Here is a 26,309-nt window from a genome sequence, read left to right as displayed (position 1 = left end):
CAGGGATGACTAATGCAGGACAAACAAAGCAATTCCCGACACCACTCCCCCACCCCACCTACCCAGTTGGCTAACCCCGACAGGGTCTGCAGGGCCACCCTGGTGGTTTTCTGCCTGTGTGTATGAGGAGCACCTGTCTTGTGGGAGGGCCCCTCCCACGCCCTCCTGAACAATGTTGCAGGGTGACTCAGCCCAGAGAAGTCCAGGGAAGCTATACCTAAATCTACCCAGTTAGCATTGGCCCTGGTGTCCAGAGAGTGTGGGGTGTGGTCATGTACCCAGTGGGCAGGTGACCTGGCTTCAGATCTAAGCCTTGTCACTTACTAGCTGTGTGCCCTTAGGCACATGCCCTCCTGTGGGATCTTTATTTCCTTGCTGGTGAAAAGCTACTGTGAACTTTGAAGGAGGCCATGGGGGAAACTCACCTTGGAAGGTGTGTCAGTGCTCTGACCAGGCAGGGACTGCTTCTGAACTCTCTTCTCCCCAGAGGGGACCTGTTTCTCCTAGCTTGTCCCACCAGCTCATACCCTCACCTGACTTATTTGGACAGTCTTGGGACACCATGTGTTATCCTCCCACACAACCCAGTTAAGTCAGAACCCAATTATAGGACTGCTGGACAAGGCACTGCTCCCAGAAGTGAATTTTCCAGGTACCTGCAGATGAATTCCCCCAGTCTAGTCCCAGTTCTCAAAGCTGATCGTTGTTATACTCTGTGTATCTGTGAGTTTTATTTATTTTTTGGCGGGGGTGGGATGTGTCTCATTCTCATTTTATAGATGCAGCTACCGAGGGTCCAGGGGTCACCTAGAGAAGGCTTGCAGCAGAATGAGGACCTGGCAAGGCCTCCTGCCTGTCATCCACAGGCCCTCGCATCAGGGAGGGGGAGAGCTGGGTGGTACAATGGACATGGGTTCCCATTTTCCCCTCCTCACCTGATGACCTTGTGGCCCTAGGAAATAATTTAAGCTCCAGGATGATGATAATGATATTGCTAGCCTATGGTACTAATAACCCAGAGTACTTACCAGTTACCAATCAGTGTTCCAAGGGCTTCACTCATTATTAACCTTTAACCTTTAACACAATGGTAGGTGCTATCATCATTCCCATTTCACAGATGAGAGCAATGGAGTCACAGAGAGGTTTCTGTGACGTGCCCAAGGTCATCAGGCTATTAAGTAAAGTGTAGGGATTTGAACCTGGGTGATCTGTCTCCAGTCCATGCTTTTAACTCAGCTGCCAGCTGTCTCATCTGGGGCTGCCATGAGGACTGACAGTGACAAGGCAGTGAGAGCTGCCAGCTGCCGCTGCTCTCATCATCACTAACCCCCAACAAGGCAAGTTGCCCAGAGACTCTTTCCTTTGATTATTCTTTTATGACCTTTGCTTCCATGGCTCCTCTTTTCCTTGTTTCCACAGGGGATCAAACTTGAGGAGCAGAAGCCAGGACCCCAGAAGAACAAGGTGGGCTGGGTCGCCGAGGTGGTGGCTGGTTGGTGAGAAGGCCTGAGTCGGAGGAGGGCAGGAGGAGCATCGAGGGTGCTGGGCTTTTCTCTTTTCCTCCTCTCTTACTCTGGTTTTCACCAAGAGCCATTTAAGTAACTGAAGCCTGGTAACATTTGTGCTTGGTGGGCAGCAAAGGGGGGGCCTGGCTCAGTGCCTTTAAGGCAGCTTCAGAGCAGGCTGGGGGGGGAGTGGAGGTCTTGAGTGAGACCCAGGAGTGGTGGCTGGGCCCAGCTCCTCCCATCCCATTATGCACCTGCACCTGCACAGTGTTTGGGGCTGTTAGACTTGATTTTAGAGGAGCATCAGCTCTTAGCTTTGGATTGTTTCCAATGCCCAAGGGTACCTTGGAGGTCAACCCTCTTACCTGGAAAAGGCTGCTGGTGAGACTAGGGGCCATCACCGTGTTTTGGCATCCTAGGGTGAGAAGCTGGTCTCACTAGGGATGACAGGGTCAGCACCTTGGTATGCTGAGTCTTTGGCTCATTTAATTTGCATTCAGGTTGGTCAATTTGTAGACAGCTCAACTGAGGTCAGATACCAGATATCAGATCCAGGAGCTGCCTCTAGGCTGTTCTTCCATCTCTTGTGCTTCTCCCAAAGCCTTGGTGCAACCTGCTAAGCCCCCAGTGCATCCCCTCCACAGACCCAGTAGAGGGACATGGAAACCGATCTGACTTTATGGACACTGCGAGGATTAACAGTTCTGTTGTCTTCTTTGCTTTGCAGGATGACTATATCCCATATCCCAGCATTGATGAGGTAGGAGCCCCCCTGGCTCCACTGCAGCCTGGTCTGGGTCTTGTCCCTGAGGAGATCATGGCCCTTCCAAGCCCCACATGGGAGAGAACCTTGGGTCTGGAATTTGAGGGCCTGAGACCTCTTTCCATATTTGCCTCTGCGACCTCAGTTTTTCCTTGCTTTAATTGGGGGTGCCCAGCCAGGTCTTGCAACCCATGGACACAGGGTCAGCTGGTGAAGCTGGAGATGCCAATAGGGTGCAGAGGAGAGATTCATGTTACTGCCTTTGGCCTTAAAAATACCAGGCTTCCTTCCCTGGAGCAGTGCAGAGGTTGGTGGGGACACCATAGGCACTTTCTCCTGCAGTCCCAGGGTAGGCCTGCAGGGCAAGATCCTCCCTCTGCCTCCAGGTTGTGGAGAAGGGAGGCCCGTACCCTCTGATCATCCTGCCCCAGTTTGGGGGCTACTGGATTGAGGACCCGGAGAATGTGGGCACACCGACGTCACTGGGCAGCAGCATCTGTGAGGAGGAGGAAGAGGACAACCTCAGCCCCAACACCTTTGGCTACAAGCTTGAGTGCAAGGGTGAAGCCAGGGCCTACCGCAGGCACTTCCTAGGGAAGGTGAGGTCCAGGGTCCCTGGGAGAAAAGATCTGCCAGAGGGGGAAGTGCCCTGGGTGGGAAGGGGGCCCTCTCTCCAGTGCTCCCTCTGTTCTCCCTGCCTTTTCTCTGTCTCAGACCTGTCCCCTTCCTTGCCTGCATCTGTCTTAATAGGAGAAGTTTGACTAGCAGTATTCTGAGGCAGGAGCAGGGGAGCAATGCAGAATTCCCATGATGGGTCCTTTGGGGATCACTCCCAGCAAGGATTGTAGGAGGTGATGGAATGGATAGTGTTTAGGGGTGAAGGAGAGATGGGTAGAGTTTTGACTTCTCCAGGAAAAACACATCCTCACACCTTGGAAGACTCCATTGTCATTTACTTAGTGCAATGTCTGGTGTCATGTATGCAGTTCCTCTGAGCACAGTGTGCTTGCTGTGACCCTTTGATTGCTTAAAAGTGACAAAGTTATATATCTTTAAATATATTCTGCCTTTCAAATTTGCTAGATTCCCTAAGTCCCCAGGGCAGATTCTGAAAATCTCTAGCCTGAGACAGCTTTACAGAGACTCACTTGGAAGAAGCTGCATCTAGACCTCTAAACCCAGGGGATCTTGTTAAAATGTAGACTCCATGCCCTACCCTGATTTGGTGGACCTGGCATGGGCTCCAGGAAGCCATGTTTGTAGCCCAGGCTCCCTGGTGCAGAGGACCTCTCAGTTCCCCTTGGATGGAGGTGTTGAGTGCCTTCTAGCTTTTTCCCACAGGAGTCTGTGTTGGTGAGAGCTGCTCCCCTGGGAACATCTGGTGGTGAAGAGCTTCAGCACAGTTGAGACATCTGGGTTTGAGCCCTGGATCTGTGTCTTGCTGGTTGTGTGACCCTGGATGGTTGCTTAACCTCCCTGAACATTGGTGTCCATGTCTGTGGAATAGGGATGATCTCCTGCCTAGAGCTGTGGTCAGGATTAAAGAAGATAGTGGTATTAAACCCATAGCATGGTGCTTGGCACATACTGGGGACTCTTTATTGTCATCATGGTCATCATCATCACTCACAGCAACTGTAGCAGTAGCATCCTTAGCGTCCTCATTTCTGTGGGGCTTCTCTTCCCTGGTGAAGAAGGTGGTTTGTGGTGACGTGTCTGGAGGCTTGCCTCCTCTCCACTCACACCTGATTTCTATTTCTAGGATCATCTAAACTTTTACTGTACTGGCAGCAGCCTGGGGAACTTGATTCTGTCCATCAAGTGCGAGGAAGTGGAAGGCACTGAGTACCTCCGGATCATTCTCAGGTGGGGCTGTTGCACTGGTTGAGGCCACACCTCTTCCGGGTGGGTCTGCCATCAGTGTGTGTGCTGGGTAGTGGTGGAGGGGGCAGAAATACCAGTCTGACCAGGTCCAGTCTGGAAGGACAGACCTGCTGGCATCTCGGGGCTATATTTGAAGTTGCCAGGCAACAGGACCAGGTGGCCCCAGCTGACTGATTTTCAAGGTCACCTAGACCAGACCCCAACAGGCCTTTCTTTCTTATGAGGGACCATAGCCTGAGAAGGATGGGAACATACAGTAGGGATGGCTCAGTGTGTCTCATCAAACTGAGACACAGCTTTATGTCCTGGGAAAGGGTTGTCCAGAATGCTGCCTATGGTGACCACCGAGTCAGGGAAGGTGGATCCTAAACCATCTGTCATATGTGCTGGGTTCATGGAGCTGGAGTGATCTTTACAAGTGCTCCTGACTTATAGGTGAAACGGTGGCACCTCTTCCTGGATTGTGACTTCCTAAAGGGCAGGGACTGGAACTGGCTTCTGTTTGGTTCAAGCAACATGTTTTGTAAAACCTTCCTTGTACCAGGAAATAGGATAAGGGCTGATAATGATGACCAAGACTGTCCCTGTTCCCTAAAGACTTATGGTCTAGCAAGAGAAAAAAACCTGAATTTTAATATGTGCCACAAGTATTATTTTAGTCATATGCACAGAATGTTATGAGGGCCCAGAGGAGTGTGTGCCTTATTTATTTCTTTCCCTGGCTATGGGGTGCAGAAGCCAGGAAGGCCAAGGGCTAGAGCTTAGTAGACTGCTATGAACCTGTCAAGCTCTCAATTCATATTTGTTAAATCTAATTGTAAGTTCTTAAAGGTATTTGGAAGGCAGTAATAACAATTTTTTTTTCTGTCTAAATTTTGAGATAAACATGGGAAGGAACAAGAACATTTGACCCTGCTTTGGGAGAGGCAGGAGAGGGTATGGTTCGAATAAGTTGTCAGCCCCCATTCAACCTTGGTTTGCTTCTGATGTAAAAAGGAAGTGGTTATATTTACATAGGTTCACATGGATGGAAATTGTATTTGCAGGGCATGGAAAGTCAATTAAGTAACTACAGAAAAATCTCAGAGAGGGTAAGACCTGAATCCCTAGCTCCAAATAGGATTTCTAGCTATATGAACCTCTCTGAAGAAAATTATTTCCTTTCTTAATAAAAATTAGATCAAGATTATATGGGATTTCTGAGTCAGATGACAATGGGATCTAAGCCCTTCTTCCTAATGCTACATCCTATATGAAACACTGTATCAGTACTGAAGACTGGAGAAGGTGCCAGGCACAACATATACTTGATATTTTAAAATTGTAATTTATTGGATAGTTAGGACCAAAATGTAGGTGACATTGAGTTGAACCCTAGGTCCCTTCCTTAGAAAGCAGTGTAGAGTGGGACTATATGCAACTGACTGAAGATTCTGGAAGAAATCTGTTCTCTTTAGGAGTGAGAGGGAGTCGTGAATGGTGAAGGGTCTTTCTGCATAGAACCACTTTTGTGATTTGGGGCCAGCAGCATTTGAAATCAATACCAGGAGCCCAAGAGCAAGCTCAAAGTGTCTCTCCCCAAAAGAAAGCCTGTGGGCAGGGTGATAGAGAGACACCATATATCAGCCAGGAAGTTGGACAATCACATCATGTACTTGGAGTGATTGCCAGGCCAAATTGAAAACCAGGCATGAAAAAATTGGCTCCATGGCTTAGCAGCTTTACCAGACACAAAGAAGTCCTTTTCCAGAGATGAAATACCTTTGCTGGCAGTAACTACTGTCCCAGCTTCTTCCTCATTCCCTATAGAGTTCTGGATTATTTAATCACTGTCCCAAATTTATCCCAACAAGCATTCCAGACTAAATATGAGAAGAGCTCTCTGACAACCTCTGTGTGTGCATAAGAGTAATCAAGTGGGATCTACCCATCATTTGGAGATATCTTTTCGTATACTTAAGGATTGCTTGTATTTATTTGCTGTGAACTGTTCATAAGCTTTGTTCCTTTTAAAAATTGGATTGTGATTTGAAATTTCTGCTTTTAAAAATCTTATAGGTTGTTCTTTCAGGTAGATTAGGAACTTCTGAACTACAAAAAAAAATCTAAATAAATTTCAAAAAGCAAATTCTCCTCTGGATATATTCACTAACACATTGATAATAAAAGTAGAAATTAATAACAAAAGAATGTTTTTGGAAATACACTTAACCACTTAGAAGTAAACAATCTCAATGCTTTCAAGTAACTTTTAGGTCAAAGAAGAAGTCAAGGCAATAATTAAAGAATACAAAGTAATGACATTTATGCTATTACACATAAAAATTCTGGGTTGCATTCAAAGATATACTTAGAAGAAAGTTTGTCACCTTAAATAGTCTCTTATTAAATAAGTAAGAGTGATGTTTACATGTGTTGTTGTTGTTGTTAGTAACCTTTCTGTGCCTCAGTTTCCTCATCTGTGAATGGCAATAATAGGTAAAATTCTTGAGTGTTTATGTGCCCTAGTGAGTCAGAGCTCGTCATATTGTAGCTACTCAATAATGCAATAATGGTAGCTAGTACTCTTTTCATCATTGATATGATTACCTAAAGAACGTGAGGGGAAAGAAACAACAAAGATTAAAGCAGAAATAAATAAAATTATAAATAAAAAGAACCCACCACTTGATAAATCTGGGCTTCTTTGGGGGGGAAAAAATAAGATAGGTGACTAGCTAGTCAAATGTAGATAAAAAGAGAAAATAAAAATGCACAAAATTAGGCATAAAAAGACACATAACCACAGATGTGAAGGTTAAATAATTATTAATGGATGCTGTGTGCAACTCATGCTATTAAATTGGAAATGTTATTTGAAACAGATGCCTTTCAAGGAAGTATACATCACCAAATGTAACTCAAGATGAGGTAAAAAACCCAAATGCACCAATAACTTAGAAAAATTCTCAAAGAATTATCCCTCCAAATGTTCCTAGGTCTGAATGTTTTGTGGGTAGGTATTTTAAACTTTAAAGGAACAGATTTTGTGTTATTTAAACTGTTCAAGAGAATAGAGAAATATGGAAAGCTTCCCAATTCATTTGATAATGTTTAGAGGGTACTCATGAAAAATAAAACAGGCAAATGAAATGTAAGTTAAAAAAGAAAAAAAAAAAAAAAAAAAAAAAAAACAGGTCCCAGTATTCCTTATTAATATAGAAGAATGCTTGGTCTCAGAAACTTAAATTCAAGCATACTATTAATAAAACTTTACTATAGTCAAGAAACAATTACTTTAGCAATGTAAGAATGGTTAATATGAGGAAGTGCATGATTTATTTAGTGTTTGTTTAACCAAGGCTTACTATGTGCCAGACTTTGTCTAGGGGTAGGGATTCTATGAGGAATAAATTCTTAACTTGTTTATTTGGCTGTAGAAAGCATTCAATACATTTTATATATATATATTTTTCCTTTCCCTTCCTCCCTTCCTTTTTTCTTTCCTTCCTTCTTTGCAAGGCCAAGTATTGAACCCAGGGCCTTGTGCATGGTAGGCAAGTGCTCTACCACTGTTACACCCCTAGCTCCCATTTAGGTCTTTTTCTTCTTAGCTTTACTCATCTTCTTATTATGGACCTGGATCATTGTAGGCTAGTGAGGATGGTGCGAAAGATAGAAGTTGAGGGAGAACTGAAAGAAGTTCAGGATGGTTTGATTGTGGAATGTGTGTCAATGTGTGTAGGGTTGAAAGACTGTGCTAGAGAGTTGTGGGAAAGCCAGATCATGTACAGATTATCTTTAGGAGCTTAGATTTTATCCTAAGAGCAAAGGAGAGCTACAGAAGAGAGAATGTTACAGAAAGATCTATAGAAAGGTCATTCTGGCTAGAGTAAGGACAATGACATGGAGGAATGTCAAGGCCAAGAGAAGGAAGGTGAGTCAGGAGGTGGCCACAGTGAGCCAGGTGATGATTGCAGGTGATCATCCCGATCACCAGATTGCATAATGTGAATGGTGCCCCCAGAGTGGTGCAGACTAATAGCCAGGATGGGGACTGAACCAGAGTGACTTGCACTGAGAATAGAGAAAAGTGGGTGGAAAATTCCAAGCACCTGGGGAAAACTGACATTAAGAAAGACAGTCAAAATGTCAACAAATGGGAGATGGATTTACTGCTGATGAAATGCAAATAATGGTAGTCTTTCAAAATGACTTAAAAAATAAATATATTTAAGATCTTAAAAAGACAAAGAATGAATAGCTTCTATAAAATGGATAAATTGTAATACAAAGAAATGAATCAAGAACTCATGGGCATAATTAGAATTTTTAGGAATAAAAATCATTGTTTAAATAAACTTAACAGGATAAAATCTAGTTTGTTCAAAGAGTGAATTTGTGAATCAGAAGATAGATAGTTTCAAGGAATTCATCCAGAAAACAGCACAGATAAAGAGATTGAGTACATAAAAAAGAAGAGAAGATGTGGATAATAGACTGGGAGGCCTCAGAATTTGTCTCAAAGGAGTTCCAGAAGGAAATAATAGAGATTAGTGAGCAGATTCCCACAGGGAATAGCTGAGAATATGTCAGAATTGAAGAAAGTATACAACCTGCTGCTGAGAACAATTTAAAAACAAAACAATACTTCTAGACACGTTGAAGTGAAACATCAGAAATCAAAAATTAAAGAAATTTTAAGACTACCTGAGGATAAAGCCAGACTGTTTTTGAGGTAGTGACAACTAGGCTGGGAGTAGATTTTTCTTTAGCCATAATAGTTGTTGAAAGATGATGGGGATAGTATTTTTAAAGTGTAGTGAGCAAGCAAGCAAGCAGGAAGGAAAAAAAATTAAAGAAGAAACATTTTTAACCCATTATTCTATGCCCAGAAAACATCAAAGACAAAACTGTTTTCAAACATTAAAAAAAAAAAAAAAAAAAGGGAGTATATGATTCATAGAGTCTCCCAGAAAGAAATACTACAGGATGTACTTCAGCCAGAAGAAAAGAAAACTTAGAAGAAAAGATGCAATTATAAAATAACAAGATATAGGTAAACCATACTGATAAATTTAATTACTGACTGGAAAAACAGGTAATTTTTGGCATCTTTAAATGGAGACTTGAACTAAATTTATAAACAAAGGTAGCAAGGACTATGGGAAAGGAAGAATTTTTTTTAACCTTTCTCCACAGGAGAAATATCACAATTTTAGGGTTTATTGGAAAAAATATAAATATTTATCTTGGGAGATACACAATCTATATCTCCCAAACTAGCAGACTTAAAAAAAAGAGAGTAACAAAACAAAAACAAAAATACCCATAACTCTATTCAATTGAAGACAGGAAAGAAAAAAAAAAAAAAAAAAACCATAGGGAATAAAAGATATAAAATGATAGATTAGAAATAATTTCCAATATGTTAGTTACAGTAAGTATAAATAGATTAGATTAGCCTACTAAGATATCAGGCTATCAAATTAAATTTAAAATGGAAGTACATTATGATTATGAGACATACTTAAGGAAAAGTGACATGGAAAGATTTAAAAGAAAGAAATGGAAAAAGACACACTGGGAAAATACTAACCAAGAAAGCTGGCATAGCAATATTAAAATCAGACAAAATAGAATTTCAGGTAAAAAGCATTAAGGATAAAGGAAGTACTCTTGTAATTTGGGAATACTTTTTCTTGATGCCTGGTGTTTCCTGCCATGTGGTGGGAACACTTTTGTGTAACACCTCTGGTTCTCTCTGCCCTCTGACATGTTCATTTCAGAGCAAGAATTTAAGGTGTAGCCTTGATTTTTCTCCCCTTTCCTCTTGGAGTTTTCTCCTGAGTAGCCCCCCAGGAGGGCTCTTGCCCCCACCCAGCACTACCTGTGACTGGGTGGTTATGTTTGACTAATTCTGGACTTTAATTAGGAAGTCTCATTTCATCTTCCTTCACACTAAGCTATGTGTTCTCAGTCTTTATCAGTAACAAAGAGCTGTTTTCACTCCTGACTGCCTTACTCTTTGTTGTTATTTTATTACTGAATTTGTTCAGACCTGGGCAGGAAAAGATAGCCTCTGCTGGGTTCTCTCTGAGGCCTCCATCTACATGAGGATGAAGAGGACAGGTCTCCCAGGCCTGACAATCATGGGTATGTGCTTGGTAACAGAGGCTTGAATTTAAAAAGCAAAAACTGACAGAAATGTAGGGAAGAGTTGACAGATTCTCAGTCTTAGAGGGAGATTTTAATAACATCTCTCAGAAAACAATGAATAAAGTAGATAAAAAATTGTGAAGATAAACAAGATTTGAACAATACAATGAACAAACCCGATCTGGTAATGTGTTTTCCTGCTCTCAACAACAACCAAAAACATCCTTTTCAGGTCCACATGGAATGTGAAAAAGTAAAAATAAAAAGAAAATGTTTCATGGACTAAGTCAGCAAATTTTAAATAATGAATATCATAGAGATTATGTTCCCTGAAAAAAGAGAATTTATTAATCAACAATTAAAATACTGAAGAAAAAAACTCTTGTACTTGGAAAGTTTTTTTTTTTTTAAAACTTTTTAGCTGGGGATGTGGCTCAGTGGTAGGGCACTTGCCTAGGATGTGTGAGACCCTGTATTCAATTCCCATCACTGAAAATAAATAAATAAGAAAGAAAAGGACAAAAATACCTTTTAAAATGACTCCTTGGTTAAAGATAAAATCACAAAAGAACTGACAAAATATTTAGAACTAAATGACAGTAAAAATACTACCTATCAAAATGTGTGGGATGCAATTAAGTGGTACTTACAGAGAGATGTAAGTAAGTACACTCATAAAAAAAAAGAAAAAAGATTAAATGAGTAAGCATAAGGCTGGGAAGTTAGAACAAGAATAGTATGCAAAACCCTGAAGGAAATAAAAGAAAGGAAGTAAAAAAGATAAGAACAGGCTAGTGAGGTAGAAAGCAAAAATGAAAAAGAGCAAAGACGATCATGAAAGCCAAGTGCTATCTCTTTGAAAAGACTAATGAAAGAGGTAAACCCTGCTAAGAGTGATCAAAGAAAACAAAGAAAAGACACAAACAAGTAGTATTATAGCAATGAAGCTGCTACTAATAGTATCTGATACAAGTGTATCAATATGTTTGTTGGATACTTTTATAGAAAAAAAATTATCCAAGTTGACTCAAGAAAGAGTAGAAAATCTAAATACTCAACACTGGAGAACTGTGAAGTATCCTTTGCCCAGGGATGTCACAGATGAGATTTCACAAGACTTTAAGGAATGTAAAATCCCTATATTATTCAAGATATTTCAGAGGGCATGAAGCTATCCCACAACTTTATGTGACTGGAAATAACACCTTGGTATAAAAAACTGGCAAGGAAAATATAAGAAAAGAAATAAAAGGCCAGCGTTGCTTTTGAACATTGATGTAAACATCTAAATAAACTATTAATCAATTAAATTCAGCAGGATATTAAGAATAATACATTATAAGCAATTGGAGTTCTACCTGTGGGATGAAAAGATAGCTCCACAGAAATGTAATCCACCAGGTTAACTGATTAAAAGCCATATGATTATCTCAGCAGATGCAGAAAAGCATTCAGAAAAATCCAACACTTTCATAATGTGCTAAATGAATCAGGGGAACGGGCTAAATTTAGAGTCTCATGGTGAAGCCCTTTATAAAGCAGATTCCATTCCATTTATATTTTGAGTAAATCCAGATTTTCAAATATTAGATTATCTTTCATACAGGTTCATTTGCATGTCAAAATCCAAATATATACAGAAGCTGGGCCCAGTTCTTTGGGAGAGCACAAAAAACCCACAAAGAAACAAAAATAGTGGTAACCTGGAGGGTGGAAATATAGTTATTTCCCATATTTCAGTGGCAGATAGCTTTATCAGGCTTGTTCTTTGAAGTGTCCACTTCCCCTGGGTACCTAGCTAGGTTCCATTTCCCCGTTTGAGTGTGTTGCCCCACATATGGGTTGGGGGAAAGAAGCAAACCTGCCTCCAGGGAGACCTGAAGCAGGTGACCTGTCTGGTGTGACCTCAACCATCTTCCTTATTGACTCTGTTCCTGTGGGTGCCCTTGCCTCACCCTTATCCTCATGTGCAGGTCCAAACTGAAGACAGTGCATGAGCGGATTCCCTTGGCTGGACTGAGCAAATTGCCCAGTGTCCCTCAGATTGCAAAGGTAAAAACCAACCCTTGAGAGAAGGTGACTTCCTCTTTCAGTCCAGAGCTAGCCTCTGGGGAATGGAGGCCCTGCCCTTGGGAAGGGGGAAGCCACTTTTCTCTGGTCCTTGATTGCATGGATGGGGTTGGGGGGCTGTTGGTAGCTGCTTCCATCAATGCTGAGGTTGCTCAGGAGAGAGTGTAATCCTTAGTCTCAGCCTCAGAAATATAGGAAGGCAGGGCTGGCCATGGCAAGAGCTATAGGACTTCAGAGGAGGGTGGGGTGGGGAGACCAGGGAGCCTTCACAACAGAGGAGAGAACTGGGCCAGGCTGAAGGGTGATCCAGACCCAGGACCGCCTTGAGTAAGGAGCCAGCTGGCAGATGTGCTGTGTCACTTTGGGATACAGGGAACTTGGGAACTGAGTCAGCAAAGAGGGGTGAGAGGGTGGGATTGTATTGGACCCTCAATCTGGGAGCAGGGATGCTGGCAGAATGGGGCCAAGTACCTTTGGTGGGAATTGGGGGGTGGAGGTTTTTTTGGTCTTGTTTTTAGGTCAGAGTGGGGATAGGTCTCAAGCTTTACATGGTTCCTCTCCTCATTTTGTCAGGAAGCCCCAGAAAGGTTAGTGGACTGGCCTGGGCACAGAGTAGTGAGCTGCAGAGCCAGAATTCAACTCCAGGTTCCCAACCCCATGGTCCTTGCCCTCCCATACTGCCTTCTCTCAGTGGGTACAGGAGCTGGGATGTATTCTGTGGCCTTGGTCCCTGACCTGTGTGTTTCTTTCCCTGCTTAGGCTTTCTGTGATGATGCAGTGGGGCTGAGATTCAACCCTGTCCTGTACCCCAAGGTGAGGACCTTTATATTCCCCCTTGCCTGTTATTCAGGGCTGTGTAGCTCAGCATGAATTTGCATACCTATGACTCTGTGAGGAGTTCTCTGCATCATGGTGGGGTTTTGTGGGGTCTAAATGATAAATCTCTAGGATTCCCTCTGTCCTTGCCTACTACTTCACACACTGATCCCCTGGGAACATATCCTTAGACATGCCTGGGTCTCCAGCCCAGCTGAATAGGTTTCCAGCTAGGAAGGTGGCAGAAGTAGCAGTTTTACAGCTTTTCTACGGCACTCCAGTTGTACCTCCCTGAGGCCAGTACTGGGATGAGATGCGGGGCGGATACAGAGCAACTGCTATCATGGGGGGTGGGGGAAACAAAGGGCAGGAACCCACTAAGAAGTAAAAGGCCAGACCTTGGCTCCCATCACCCATGTTACTGCAGCTCTGAGGTCTTACGGGCCCCTCTTGGCCTTAGTTAATAAGCTAGCTAGTTCTCTTGTTATCAGTTTCCTTAGGATTGGCCTGATCTTGACCCCAGTTTTGATATGGTGGTGTGAGTAGAGAGAGGAGCAATAATAACAAAATGAACAAGAAACCCACTCAAGAATGATTGTGGTATGACAGGACTTAAATCAGCCATGAACAGAGAACTGCTTAAAATTGGCCACAAGAAAAGACCTCGTGCACCAACTGCCTTCTTCATGAGCCAGCAGGGTCTAGAGGGAGAGAATGGAAGTGGAGCTGTGATCTGAGTTTCCGCTGTGGCCAATGTGGTGACAGCTGAAGCTTGCTGGGATTGGCTCTGTCCATTCCTTGAGTTCCAACTCTGAAAACCAGGAGCCATGAAGTGAAATGTCTGGCGTGTGTGTGTGTGTGTGTGTGTGTGTGTGTGTGTGTGTGTGAAGAAGAGAGGCCTCTATCCTGGTGGGACCAGGATAACGGTTAAGGCATTTGCCAATTTGTTAACCCCCTGGAAAAAATACCTTCAATGTTCACAACTGTGCAAGACACTCCTAGAAGCATCTACGCATTTATTCATCTGCAGTGGCTGAGCTAGTGGCAGAGTTCTCTATCTCACCAAGCCCTTCTTCTGGATGCCTCTTTTTTTAGAGCCTCCAGAAACTTACCAGGAATATGCTGTGCTCCACTGAATGCTTTCTATCATTCAGACTGACCTCCCTTTAGGATTAAAGCTGAATTGATGAGGTTTAACCACACATTAAAACCCCATCATAAAAACCTAACTGAACTACAGGTTTGGTAATTTTTGTTGTCAGATCATACCCGCTGTGAGAGCCCAGTGATGTCCATTTACATAGTTCTCTTTATAACTTGGAAAGCTTCCATCCCTGGTAGTCATTGAAAATCAGCTGTTTGTGTGTGTGTGTGTGTGTGTGTGTATTGGAGGAATTGCTAAAGTTCAACTGGGATATTAGTCTGGCTGAGATGTTTGTGTTTAAAAGTTGCAGAGTTTAGAACATTTATTGGAAGGTCTCTATGATCTGGTGCCTCTCCCTGAGAGGGCAGCTGTTCTTCTCCTTTAACTCATCCCAGGCAGGACTGGTGGGCTTCCACAAGGGTCAGGCCAACAGGGATCTCACTGGGGGAGCTGAGATGTGTCCATTTTCTCAGGCAGCTGAGAACCTCACAGAGATACACAGTGAGTGGCAACCTAACATGGGCCTGCCTTGTTCTTCCCTTAGCATAATACATGGACGAATCCTTCCTTTATATTGTAGGAAGTATTCCAGTAGCACCCAAATATGCTACTCTTTCCCAACAAGCTGGTTCAACTCTTCCAGGAGGGTTGCGCAGATGGTGATGATGTTGTTGATCATGATGTTGATGTTGATGATAGCTGCTTGGTGCTCAGCACTTTATGTGCCTGATCTCATTGACTCTTCATAACTACACATCTCCCTTTGACAGAGGAAAAAGTGAAGTCCAGAGACATGAGTGACACACTCAAAGCTACATGGATAAAAGTGGCAGATTCAGAACTAGCGTTTAGTGTTTCTGACCCCAGACATAAATTTTATGAGAAAAAATGGAAAATTTGGTAGAACTTATGGTCAGGTTTTAATTTTTCTTTTCTGTTTACTTCTTATTAGAACATGTTCCTCTATACAGCTCATCTTATGAAGAAAGGATTGACGCCTGGACAGGAGAAGGGACTTGCTCAGCATTATGCTGCTGAGAAGAGGTGGAATTAGAGCTAGAGCCATCCTTGCTGAACTATTTTGGGGTTCTGGCTTTATTTTTAACACCACAGATAAAATACTGGGGTAAAGTCAGTTCCCTGAGTCCCACTGGCTCCTTAATTTCCCGTAATGGCTGGCCCACCTGGATGGGAACAGAATGGATGATACAGAAGCTTGGTTACTACTGGGGAAGCTCAGGTGTTAGGAGCTAGCTAAGACCTTTGGAGCTGGATCTTGAGCATCTGCTTTTTTAGTAGGGGGCACATTCTCTACCAAAATGAGTGCTTTCCCTTCCATTTGCATCTTCATTTGCCTCCAAATTAACAAAATTGATTTTTTGCCTTCCTACCTTTTCAGGCCTCCCAAATGATTGTGTCTTATGATGAACATGATGTCAACAACACATTTAAGTTTGGAGTCATTTATCAAAAAGCCAGGCAGGTAAGCACCATAACTCCATTCTGGTCACCATCTCCTATGTTTTCTCACTGAGGGCTCTTTTTCCCCTACTCTAAATGCAGAATCCCTGAACTAAGTTTTTAAGGCATTCTGAATACAACTGTCATATTTAAAGCGTGAATTGGACTGCAGATATCAGAATCAAGTAATGCTACTTCTTACCAAAAGGCCTACAAGTCTTTTAAATGGTGGTGTAAGTTTTCACACAGTAAAGCAGTAAAGTTTGATTCTTCCTGACTGTCTCAGTTTGTATTTATCTATGGGCTGTCAGTCACAAGAAAAACCTAAATAATCAGAGGGAACAGATTAGCATAAGCTTATCTCTTCTACTTTTTTTTTTTTGGTTGGGGAGTACCAGGGATTGAACTCAGGGGCACTCAATCACTAAGCCACATCCCCAGCCCTATTTTGTATTTTATTTGGAGACAGGATCTCACTGAGTTGCTTAGTGCCTTGATTTTGCTGAGTCTGGCTTTGAACTCTCGATCCTCCTGCCTCAGCCTCCCAAGCCACTAGGATTTCAGGCATGTGCTACTCACCTGGCAGCCTATCTCTTCTTGCTCACTGTTCTCCCAGCTGGGAATTAGCTTTTTCTCCCAAAACTTCAGCTGTGTGCTGGAATCAATTATGGGCATCTCTTTCCAACTCTGTGTTGAATGATGTCATGTTGGTAGCTTGAAATCAGCCATGGAAGTATTATTTATATCATGGAAATTGGCAAGCACCAGAATTTCAATTTCTTCCTTTGGAGAGCAATTGTGAAAGCCAGTAGTTGGTAAAGAATTTACTGGCTCACCACTGCTACCCTCCTCTATCTCTTGTAACACTCATTTTTAGCTTTGGAGTTAATTGGCCCAAATAATGTTTCTCAGAGTGTGATTCCATGAGACACTGGTCTCGTGAAGTATTCTGTGAGCAAATGACTTGGAGCAGGGGTCTGTGTGTGTAGGAACATTTTAAAGACACTCAGAACCCCCAAGGTAAAAAACTCTTTTTAACTTTCTTGAGCCCATTATTTTCTATGCTTCTTTGACCATGAACTTCCCATCTTCCTTCCCTGTGTTTTACCGTGAACATTTACTAACATCCTGGCAGGGTGGTCAGCAGGACACACTGGTCTCCTCACCTAGGTTCTACGAGAAGAAGTTTGCACACCCATCTCACCTTTGTATCATCCAAGAGACTAGCATTGTGACTTTATATAAATATACTCAGTTGTTATGTGAGTTAATGAACAAATGAAAATTTTGGCCCTACTATTGGCAGCTAAGTAGTGTGCTCCAATTTTATGTGTGTGTGTGTGTGTGTGTGTGTGTGTGTGTGTGTGTGTGTGTTTTGCGTGTCAATGTCTTCTTGGCCGGATGATGGCTGATTTCCTTGTCTAAAGATATTAGACCACAAGAGACATGTGTTTGCTTGAAAACACTCTAATTATGTGAAGAGTTAGGATCTGAAAGACCAATGCTGATAAATCTTATAATTTAAGGGAGATTATTCAGGTAGCCACTCTCATTATTTTCACATATTACATTTTTATTTCTTATAACTTGGCTAATATGATCCCCCTAATTAAAGTTCTTTGCTTGTGAAATTTACCAAAACAGATCGTAAGGTGATTACAAACCAATGTTCCAGCAAAATTATAATTACTGAACATTAACCATCCACCTCTGAGAAGGAGCCTCTGTGCTTTTTGTGTACCTGCTGCTGCTGTGGGGGAAAAAGCCAGGAAGATAAAATTATTTTTTAAAAAATCTAGGCAGATTGTTGTTTTGCAAACCTACAGCTGGGGGACATTTAATATGAACATTTGTTGCATTAAAACCCTATGCTCGTCTTTGGATATAAATAAGCTTCACCTAACTCTCCTGTTTGTCATGTACTATGCTAAGAACTGTGGGGGACACAGTGATGACTAAGACCCCTTCCCTGAGTACATGGTCAAGCCCAGGGCCAGTATAAAAATAATGACAATGCTAATAATCCCAGACTGGGTATGAATCCTGGATGAGAGGTACATGCCCCAGAACCTACAATGAGTTGTTTTCTTAGTAGGAGATGTAGATTTCCTGGAAACAGCAGTTCACACTCAGGCCCCATGACCTGGGACAAACAGGATTCTTGGCTGGAGTTGCAATGCCTTCATACCATGCTAAACATCGGGGATCAGCAAACTTTTCTTTCAAGGTCCAGATAATAGATTTTTTAGTCTTCCTGGGCTTTGGAATCTCTGTTACTACCATTCTACTGCCTTTGTTGTGCAAAAGCACCAAAGGCAATATGCAAATGTGTTGGCCTGGCCATGTTCCAATAAAATTTTATTGATTAAAATCAAAAAGGGAACTGGGCTTGTCCCATGGGCCATAGTTTGCTGACACCTGCTAGAGAGCCGTGTTTCCAAAACTTCAGATATTCATAGACCATACTTAGGATCTGTATTATAGCATTTATGTCACAATAGGCCACTGTTAAAATTTTTATCACACCCATACTATTAATTACTAAATATTTTCTTTATAAATTTTTTTAAAAAAACTAAAATGCTTTTATTTATTTGTTTTCAGTGGTGTTGGGGATTGAACTCAGGACACTGCTCAAGCTAGGCTAATGGTCTACCACTGAGCTATACCCCCAGCCCTTGTGCACTTATTTTTTTAAGGAATTTCTAGATCACACTCCACTAACTGGGAAACCAGTATCACTTGTCCTGAAATCAGTAATCCTAAGAAGAAATACTATTAAAAACCAAGTAAAGTTATTGAAATCTGCTAGATTCTGTTGCCTGTTGAAGACTTGGAGTCTGAGGGTCTGCTTTCATTAGTTGCAAAGCAGGCCTACATGGGGCTGGGGATGTAGCTCAGTGGTAGAGCACTTGTTTAGCATGATCAAGGCCATGGGCTCAATCTCAAGCACCCCCCCAAATAGCAGACATTAAGGAGATATTAAAGAATCACCTATTTGTCTTTGTCCTTGAAGTGATTGGACAAACTAAAATTTTTTTGTATGCAGCCATTCATTGCAGCCCATGACTGTTTACAGAGCCTTCAGCTGTTTGCAGGCCCTGCTGCCATGGGCAGAAAAAAATAGCAAGTGTTTTTCATCAGAGAGGGTTAGTCAGTTTTTAAAGTCTATCACCATTTGCAAAGCTTGCTACTGTTTTTAGCTTTGCCTTTTTTTTTTTAATTGTTAAACTTCTTAGTTTTCAATATTTGTAGATTCACATGTAGTTGGAAGCAATAATACAGAAAGATCTCATGTATCTTTTACCCAGTTTTCCCCAAAGATCATGTCTTACACAACTACAGCACACGGTCACAACCATTGTGACATTGACACAATCCTCAGATATATTCAGATAGCCACAGATAGTATTCAGATATCCCCATTTTAGAGGTACATGCGCGCGCGCGCGCGTGTGTATTTGGTCTATGTTTTATTCTACGTCATTTTATCCACCTGTAGGTTCCATAGTCAAGAAACAAGAGTTCCATCACCACAGGGCTCCCTCGTATTTTCCTTTTATCACCATGCCATCTCCCTCCCACCTTTCTTCTCCTTCCTCACTCCAGTCCCTAAACCCTGGTAACCACTGATCTGTTCTCTGACTTCAAAAACTTTATTCCAAAATGTTACATAAATGGGATCATACAGCACATGAACTTTTGGGGTTGCTTTCTCTGCTCAGTAGCATTTGTCCAAAGTTCTTGAATTGTGTCACTAGTTTGTCCCTTCTTATTGCTAAGTAGTGTTCCATAGTCTGGCTCTCTCAGGGTTTGTTTAACCATTCACTCATTAAAGGATATCTGGGTTGTTTCCAGGTTTTGGCTATGATGAATAAAGCTACTATGAACATTTGTATATAGCTTTTGGTTTTATTTGAATGCAAGTTTTCACTTCTTTGGGATAAATGCCTAGGAGCACAATTGCTGGTTGTATGGTAATTATATGTTTAATTTGTAGGAAACTGCCAAACTCTTACTGAGCGATTGTTCCCACCATCAATGTATGAGCGATCCAGTTTCTCTACATCTTTGCCAGATTTGGTGTTGTCTCTGTTTTTTTTTTTTTTTTTTTTTTTTTTAATTTGAGCCATTCTGATATGTGTTTAGTAATATTTCATTATAGTTTTAATTTGCATTTCTCTAAAGGCTAACTATGTTGAACATCTTTTCCTATGCTTGTTTGCCATCTGTATATCCTCTTAGGTGAAATGTCTGTTCTTTTGACCATTTTCTCACTAAGGCTTTTAAATTTTCTTTATAATAGCCTTATTAAGGTGTAAGTCTCATACTGTGCAATTCATAGTAGTGTGTGAGTTGCATCTTCATCAGGTGATTTGTAGTGTAATCACACAGTGGCACAGCAGTGGCTATCTAATTCCAGGATATTTTCATCACTCCCCAAAGAAATCCCATACTCACTCTCAGTGACTCTCCAACCCCATTCCCTTTTAGCTCCTGGCAGCCACTAATCTACTTTCTATCTCCGTGGACTTGCCATTCTGCACCTTTTATAAGAGTTTCTTACTTATGGCTAGATATTCCATGGTATGAATATATCAGATTTTTAGATTCATTTATTGATGGAAATTTGGGTTATTTGCACTTTTGAGACATCTTACATAGTACTACTATTAACATTCATGCAAACATTTTTGTGTGGCCCTAGGTCTTAATTTCTCTTGGGTACCCACCTAGGAGTGGAATCACGCTCATATGGTACCTCTGTTTAGCCTTTTGGGGAACTGCCAGTCTGCTTTCCAAAGTAGTTGTACCATTTTCTCTTCCCAGTGGCTATTTATGTGGGTTTTGATTTCTCCATATCCTCATCAACACTTGTTGTCTTTCTTTTCTTTTCTTTCTTTTTTTTTTTTTTTCCAGTCTGGATACTTCTTTATTTTTTATTTATTTATTTTTTTGTCTTTCTTTTTTAATTATAGCCATCCTAGAGGGTGTGAAGTGGCATCTCATTGTGGTTTTGATTACTGTAGTGTTATGCTTGTTTTTTCTATGTTCTTGATACTAATTCTTTGTTGGAAGTCCAACTACCAAATTTTCATTTAGGGATCATGTTTTTGGTATTAAGTCTGTGAACTCTTTGTGTCAGCTTTGCCTTTTATACTAACCTTTGCTCAAATAGAAAGATCTCATTAACCCACTGCAAGGATCCAGCTCTGTGGAGTGGTTCTCCATTAGCCCATCCTCCAATGAGGACGTCTGTGGTGAAATATATTGGGAGATAGGGAGGAAGAAACAAAGGACCAGGTATGTGGCTGCCTTTCCTTTGGCACCAAGATGGTGTGTTTTTAAACTCCTACTCCTGTTCCTGTTTCTTTTTAAGACCCTGGAGGAGGAACTATTTGGGAACAATGAGGAGAGTCCTGCTTTCAAGGAGTTCTTGGATCTGCTAGGGGACACGATCACACTGCAGGACTTTAAAGGGTGAGTTTTAGCCAAGGGATTGCTGCAGCTCCGTTGATGAGGCCCTAGCAGAAGGGCCTGGGGCACACAGCTCAGTCCTCAAGGAGCTCACGTGAGAGTTAAAAGCACATCTGAGGAGTATGGGATTGTTTTTCAGCATCTGATCAACACTCACTTATTCCTAAAGAATCAGTGGTCCAAAGGATAATCAGCATGGTAGGTTATCTGAAAGGCATTGGCATTTGGCCTTAGGATGTGTGATGGGAATGCTTCCCTGAGATTTTCCTTCCTCATTGCATTTGACTCAGACTTCAAATGAAATGAGTTCACCTTCCCTACCTCTCACCTGCTGGGCAAGAGTTCCCTATGCAGTTTGGAAGGAAATGACCCCTTTTAGATAATGCATAAAGAGTGGGTAATTAAGAGTTGATATAAATATAACCCCCCCACACACACCAGGAGGAGTCTATGCAATAGACAGAAAGATTAAATATTGGCGCTATTGTTTGGAAGGTTCTGGCTCTTGATTTTCCTTGGCAACAGCAACATTTGGGAATACTTCAGTTCTGGCCAGCCAGGTACCTGGTGTGTGACTGAGGGCCCTAGAAATCACACCCCTCTCCCACCCTGGAAGTCAAAATAGCAGGAGCTCCAAACATCATGTATAAATTAACTAGCCCAATTGCCTGGCATGTAGTAGGTGTTCAAAAATTGCTCTCTTCCTCTGCTTTCTTCTCTTCTCTGTTTCCTTCTCCTTTTCCCTTTCCCCTTTTCATCATTTGTTTTCTCCTTGGAAGTCACCCTGCTGTCTGGAGTCAATCACACCTGTGTTAAAATCCCAGCTCTGTTGCCCACTAGTTCTAAGACTTTGGACAAGTGACTTAACCTTGGCAAGCTTTAGTTACTTCATCTGTAAAAAGGAAAATAAAATACTGACCCCACAAGGATGTTGGGGGATTAAAATAGTTAATGCACTTGAAATATTTTGACTAGTGCCACACTCTGGTTATCATTACTGTTATTTTTCTTATTTTGCAGTCTTTTGTTGACTTTAAGATGCCATCATTATGAGGTGTCCTGATTTTTGTGATGTTAAAATGTTAAAATTGAGGGTCTTAGAATAGATGAACTATATTATGCTAATCCCAGAAGGATCCAGAGATATGTAATACTATCCCTTTATGTTATAGAAAAAGAAAACTGAGGCCTAGAGCCATTAAGTGATATGCCCAAGGTTACGAGCTGACTTAGTGCCAGAAGCAGGTTTAGAACCTGAAATTCCGACAACCCATCTAAAATCCTTTCTGCTGTGCTGGGCTGAGCACATTTTCTGGCTGTATTAAGGGCTGGGAGACTGACATCCAGCGACCATCTTATTTCATTTTCTTTAAGGAACCTGCATCTGCCTTTTCTTCTCCTTGCTGAAGGATGTGGTCCAGAGCTGGCAGCCATTTTTCTGTAAAGGCAGAAGGGACAGACTTTGAAAGCCCACCTAGTTCCTTTGTGCTTTTCTTTCCTGTCTGTGAATAGGCAGTCTGAGAAGGGACCTCCCTGGATTTCCCTAAGCTGGGTGTTGCCACAGTTGGGCCTCCACATCAGGAACTAGCTAGGTACAAGCCAAGCATCTGTTATCTCTCCTGGCTGACTCTGGAGCCATTGAGGGGCTCACCGTCATCCAGCAGGATGGCTGGTTGCCCTAGCTCTGGGCAGATGACATGGCTATGGCCTTGCAGAGAGCATGGAGCTGTGCCCAGCCTTGGGGGCCTGGCAGCTGGGATGGGCATTTGTCTGGGATCTTGGACAACAGGCCTCCCTTCCCACATGAACAGCGGTGCATGGGGGACACAACAAGGGGTGGGTTAGAGGTTCTGCCTTTTTATTTAGACAATGGATGTCTGATTAGAACTCCAGGCTAGTCTGCTCAGAAGAACACCCTTCCCTGCTTTCCTCCCCTTGTTCTCTCCTTTGCCCTCTCCTCCTCCCTTAACTCTTCCATCTGCCCACCATCTGCCTCATAACCTTAGGGGAGGTCGCACCACGTTGCCTGCTTCCCCTCACTCTTTCTCTCCTGCTCCTGCCCTGTTTTACTGACAGTTTCCGAGGAGGCCTGGATGTGACCCATGGACAGACAGGGGTGGAGTCAGTGTTCACAACCTTCCGGGACCGGGAGATCATGTTTCACGTCTCCACAAAGCTGCCATTCACCGAGGGTGATGCCCAACAGGTAGCCTGGTTTTGGAGAACTTTGGGAGCTTGGGTGTGGCCCTTGAAGGCCTGCTCCTGGGCTGACCTGCCTGGGGGATGACAAGGGGGCTTTCCTTTGCGTAATTAAGAGGACAATCTGTTTAGCATCCCAGGTCGCAGCTTGTTCTGTTGTGTTGTATCACCAGGGTGGCACCTCACAATCCAGTGCAGGAGGCAGGGCAGTACTCCTGGTTATTCCCTCTTTGACAGATGCCCTTGGACTGCAGTCCAAGGGCAGGCCCTTAAGAGACTTTCTTGAGGGCTGGGGGTGTAGCTCAGTTGTAGAATGGGGACTTAGCATGTATGAGGAGGTCCTGGGTTCCCTTCTCAGCACTAATAGAAAAAAATACTCCTCAAGATTTCCCAGTCAGTTAGGGGCTGAGCTGAGGGCAGAGCCTATGATTCCGATCATATAAGAACTCTTAGAGATAAAGGGTGCATGACCCCATCTGCAGGTGGGGACTTGAAACCAGCTGAGCCATTTAGAGGTGTGTGACTCTGGGCAAATGGTTAGCTTTTGCCTCATTTTCTTCTCTGTAGAATGGAGATAGCAGCCCTATGTCAGAAAGCTGTTATGGGCTCACATAAGTTTCTGAATATAGGGCTACTGTGATGGATGCCTGGCATGTGGCCACTCCCTATGTAACAACTGTTCCCTGCTCAAGGACACTAGACTTTCTGCCTCCCTGCTGCCCTGGTGACGGAGCTTTTACTGCATGAGGACCTCCTCATGCCCCTCCTCACTCCGCACACCTGCCTGTGGGCAGGCATTCAGCCTGTACTCACAGACCTGTGTTCCTAGTGTTTGCTCAGCCTCGTTCATGTTTGTGTTTGGACAGCCACACATCCCTGGGGAGGGCTTTCCCTCTGAAAAGCAGCTGATCTTGGAGGTCGCGATGCTGGTTGCCTCATCCTTTTTTGGTCCCTTTTCTGTCTCTGGGAAAACAAGAAGGGCAGATGGGTCTTTGCCCAAACTCTGACCTATTTTGTTTCTGAGCAGGGAACTGAGAGGGAGCAGAGACGTAAAATTGTAAACATAGTGCTGGCTTCTTAGGAAAAAAGGAAATTGGCAAATGAAATTATGATTTGGCTCTCAAATAATGACTGAATGTTCCAGAAACAAATGGGAGCAGGATTCCTTTTGTATCCAGAGTGGGCTTTCTCATAGTGGCTCACCTTCAGTCTCTGCTCCCTCATGGTCCCCTTCACCTGCTGCCCCAGCCTGGGGCTTGTTCTCGCAGGCTACTTCAGTTTGGCATACGTTAATTGGGAAGTGTACCTTGGCACAGAGCATGGCTCTTGGCAGGGACTGAATAAATATTAGTTTTCCTAAGAAATGGGAGGATGTGTGTGGAATGAGATAATTTGCATAAAAGTACCCAGCATGGTGCTCAGTATATGGCAAGTGCTCAGTAAATGAGAAACTCTATGTAAAAGGATTGAGCATAGGACCTGCATATAGTAGGTGCTTAATAAAGGAACAAATGCATAGTTTTACAGGAGGATTTTAACATTTGAGATCATGCATGTGAATAGCCCAACACAATTATTGACACATAGTGGGTGTTTAGTGATCAAGATCACATGCAAAAGCATGTGGCACTATTTAGGAAACTGAGAGAGTGGGGTTTCCCTCCTCCATCCCCCCTCTCTCAGCCTGGTGACTAGAGCCCCTTAAGCATGGCCAGCTCTCTTCTGGCAGAATATTCCACCTACTCACCAGCCCCTCCTCTTATCCACATTTCCATCAGGACTCCCCACACCCTCATCTCCTCTTCCAGGAAGCCTTCTCAGGTTCCTACCAGGCCCTTTGATTATCCCTCCTCTCTGTCCCCAGAGCTGTGAGGCATTTTGTGTGCAGCAGCCAACTTAGCACTTGCTGACTGGCAGCTTTGTTAGGGTTCTCAGGTCATTCTGCCCAGATCAATTACAGCTCTCCTGGGGCCAGACCCAATCCTCCCCACCCTTTTTTTGTGGTACTGAATCTAAGGTTGCTTTACCACTGAGCTACATCACCAGCCCCCCACTTTCCAACCTCCCCTTTCTTGGGTGGGACAGGTGTCCAAGGCTGGCCTGAAATTTGTGACCCTACTGTCTTGGCCTCCTGAGTAACCAGGGTTATAGGTGTGTACCACTGCATCTGGCTCCAGCCTCACCTTTTAAATATTCTCCCTGGGTCCTGAGTTAGGGCTCTGCATACCATTGAGCTCAGTTACATGCTCACTGGCTGCTATCTAACAACTTGGGCATCTTCCTCATTCTTTTCTTCCTGGTGGCTTCTAAGGATTGAAAGAAGCTCCCTGGAGCTAGGTCTCAGAGCTCCAGGATTTACATACCAAGGTAAAATAATGGGGAATTTCTTGTACAGATCTTTTCTTTTGTCAGGCTATTCCTAACTGGTGTGTAATGATAGAATACTTTTTGTTTAGCTCCAGAGAAAGAGACACATTGGGAACGACATTGTGGCCATCATCTTCCAAGAAGAAAATACACCATTTGTCCCAGATATGATTGCCTCCAATTTCTTACATGCCTACATTGTTGTGCAGGTTGAGAGCCCAGGCACAGAGACTCCCTCCTACAAGGTAAGGAGTAGGCCTTGTTGGAGCCAGTCAAGACCCAAACGCCTCCCCACGCTTTGTGGACTCTTGATATCAAAAGTCACTCGTTGTCGACAGTATTGGAGCTCCTTGAGTTGTCAGGTGTCTGGGATCTGGAGCTAGACTCTTGAAGGAAAGCATCTTTCCAGGTCATCCCACCCATTTTGCTGCTGCAGGCTCTACAGCATCTAACTTGAGGGTCCAGAAGCCCCGAATGCCAT

At 43.0% G+C, this 26,309-nt stretch overlaps 1 protein-coding gene across 11 annotated transcripts in view; it reads left to right on the top strand.

Annotated features, from left to right (window-relative positions):
* Positions 1 to 26,309, top strand: part of RAP1GAP2 (RAP1 GTPase activating protein 2) — a 227,928-nt gene that overhangs the window by 175,794 nt on the left and 25,825 nt on the right. For all 11 annotated transcript variants that reach the window (XM_079130830.1, XM_079130826.1, XM_079130829.1 and 8 more), the window contains 10 exons: positions 1,423 to 1,467; positions 2,236 to 2,268; positions 2,658 to 2,870; positions 4,034 to 4,137; positions 12,267 to 12,345; positions 13,123 to 13,176; positions 15,723 to 15,806; positions 21,165 to 21,265; positions 23,339 to 23,468; positions 25,918 to 26,073. In XM_079130830.1, the coding sequence (XP_078986956.1) occupies positions 1,423 to 1,467; positions 2,236 to 2,268; positions 2,658 to 2,870; positions 4,034 to 4,137; positions 12,267 to 12,345; positions 13,123 to 13,176; positions 15,723 to 15,806; positions 21,165 to 21,265; positions 23,339 to 23,468; positions 25,918 to 26,073 (999 nt within the window). The remainder of the gene's footprint in view (positions 1 to 1,422; positions 1,468 to 2,235; positions 2,269 to 2,657; positions 2,871 to 4,033; positions 4,138 to 12,266; positions 12,346 to 13,122; positions 13,177 to 15,722; positions 15,807 to 21,164; positions 21,266 to 23,338; positions 23,469 to 25,917; positions 26,074 to 26,309) is intronic.

Source organism: Sciurus vulgaris (assembly GCF_902686455.1).
Source record: "Sciurus vulgaris genome assembly, chromosome: 3".
Lineage (NCBI taxonomy): Eukaryota > Metazoa > Chordata > Mammalia > Rodentia > Sciuridae > Sciurus > Sciurus vulgaris.
This window is presented reverse-complemented; position numbering and strand designations above follow the sequence as displayed.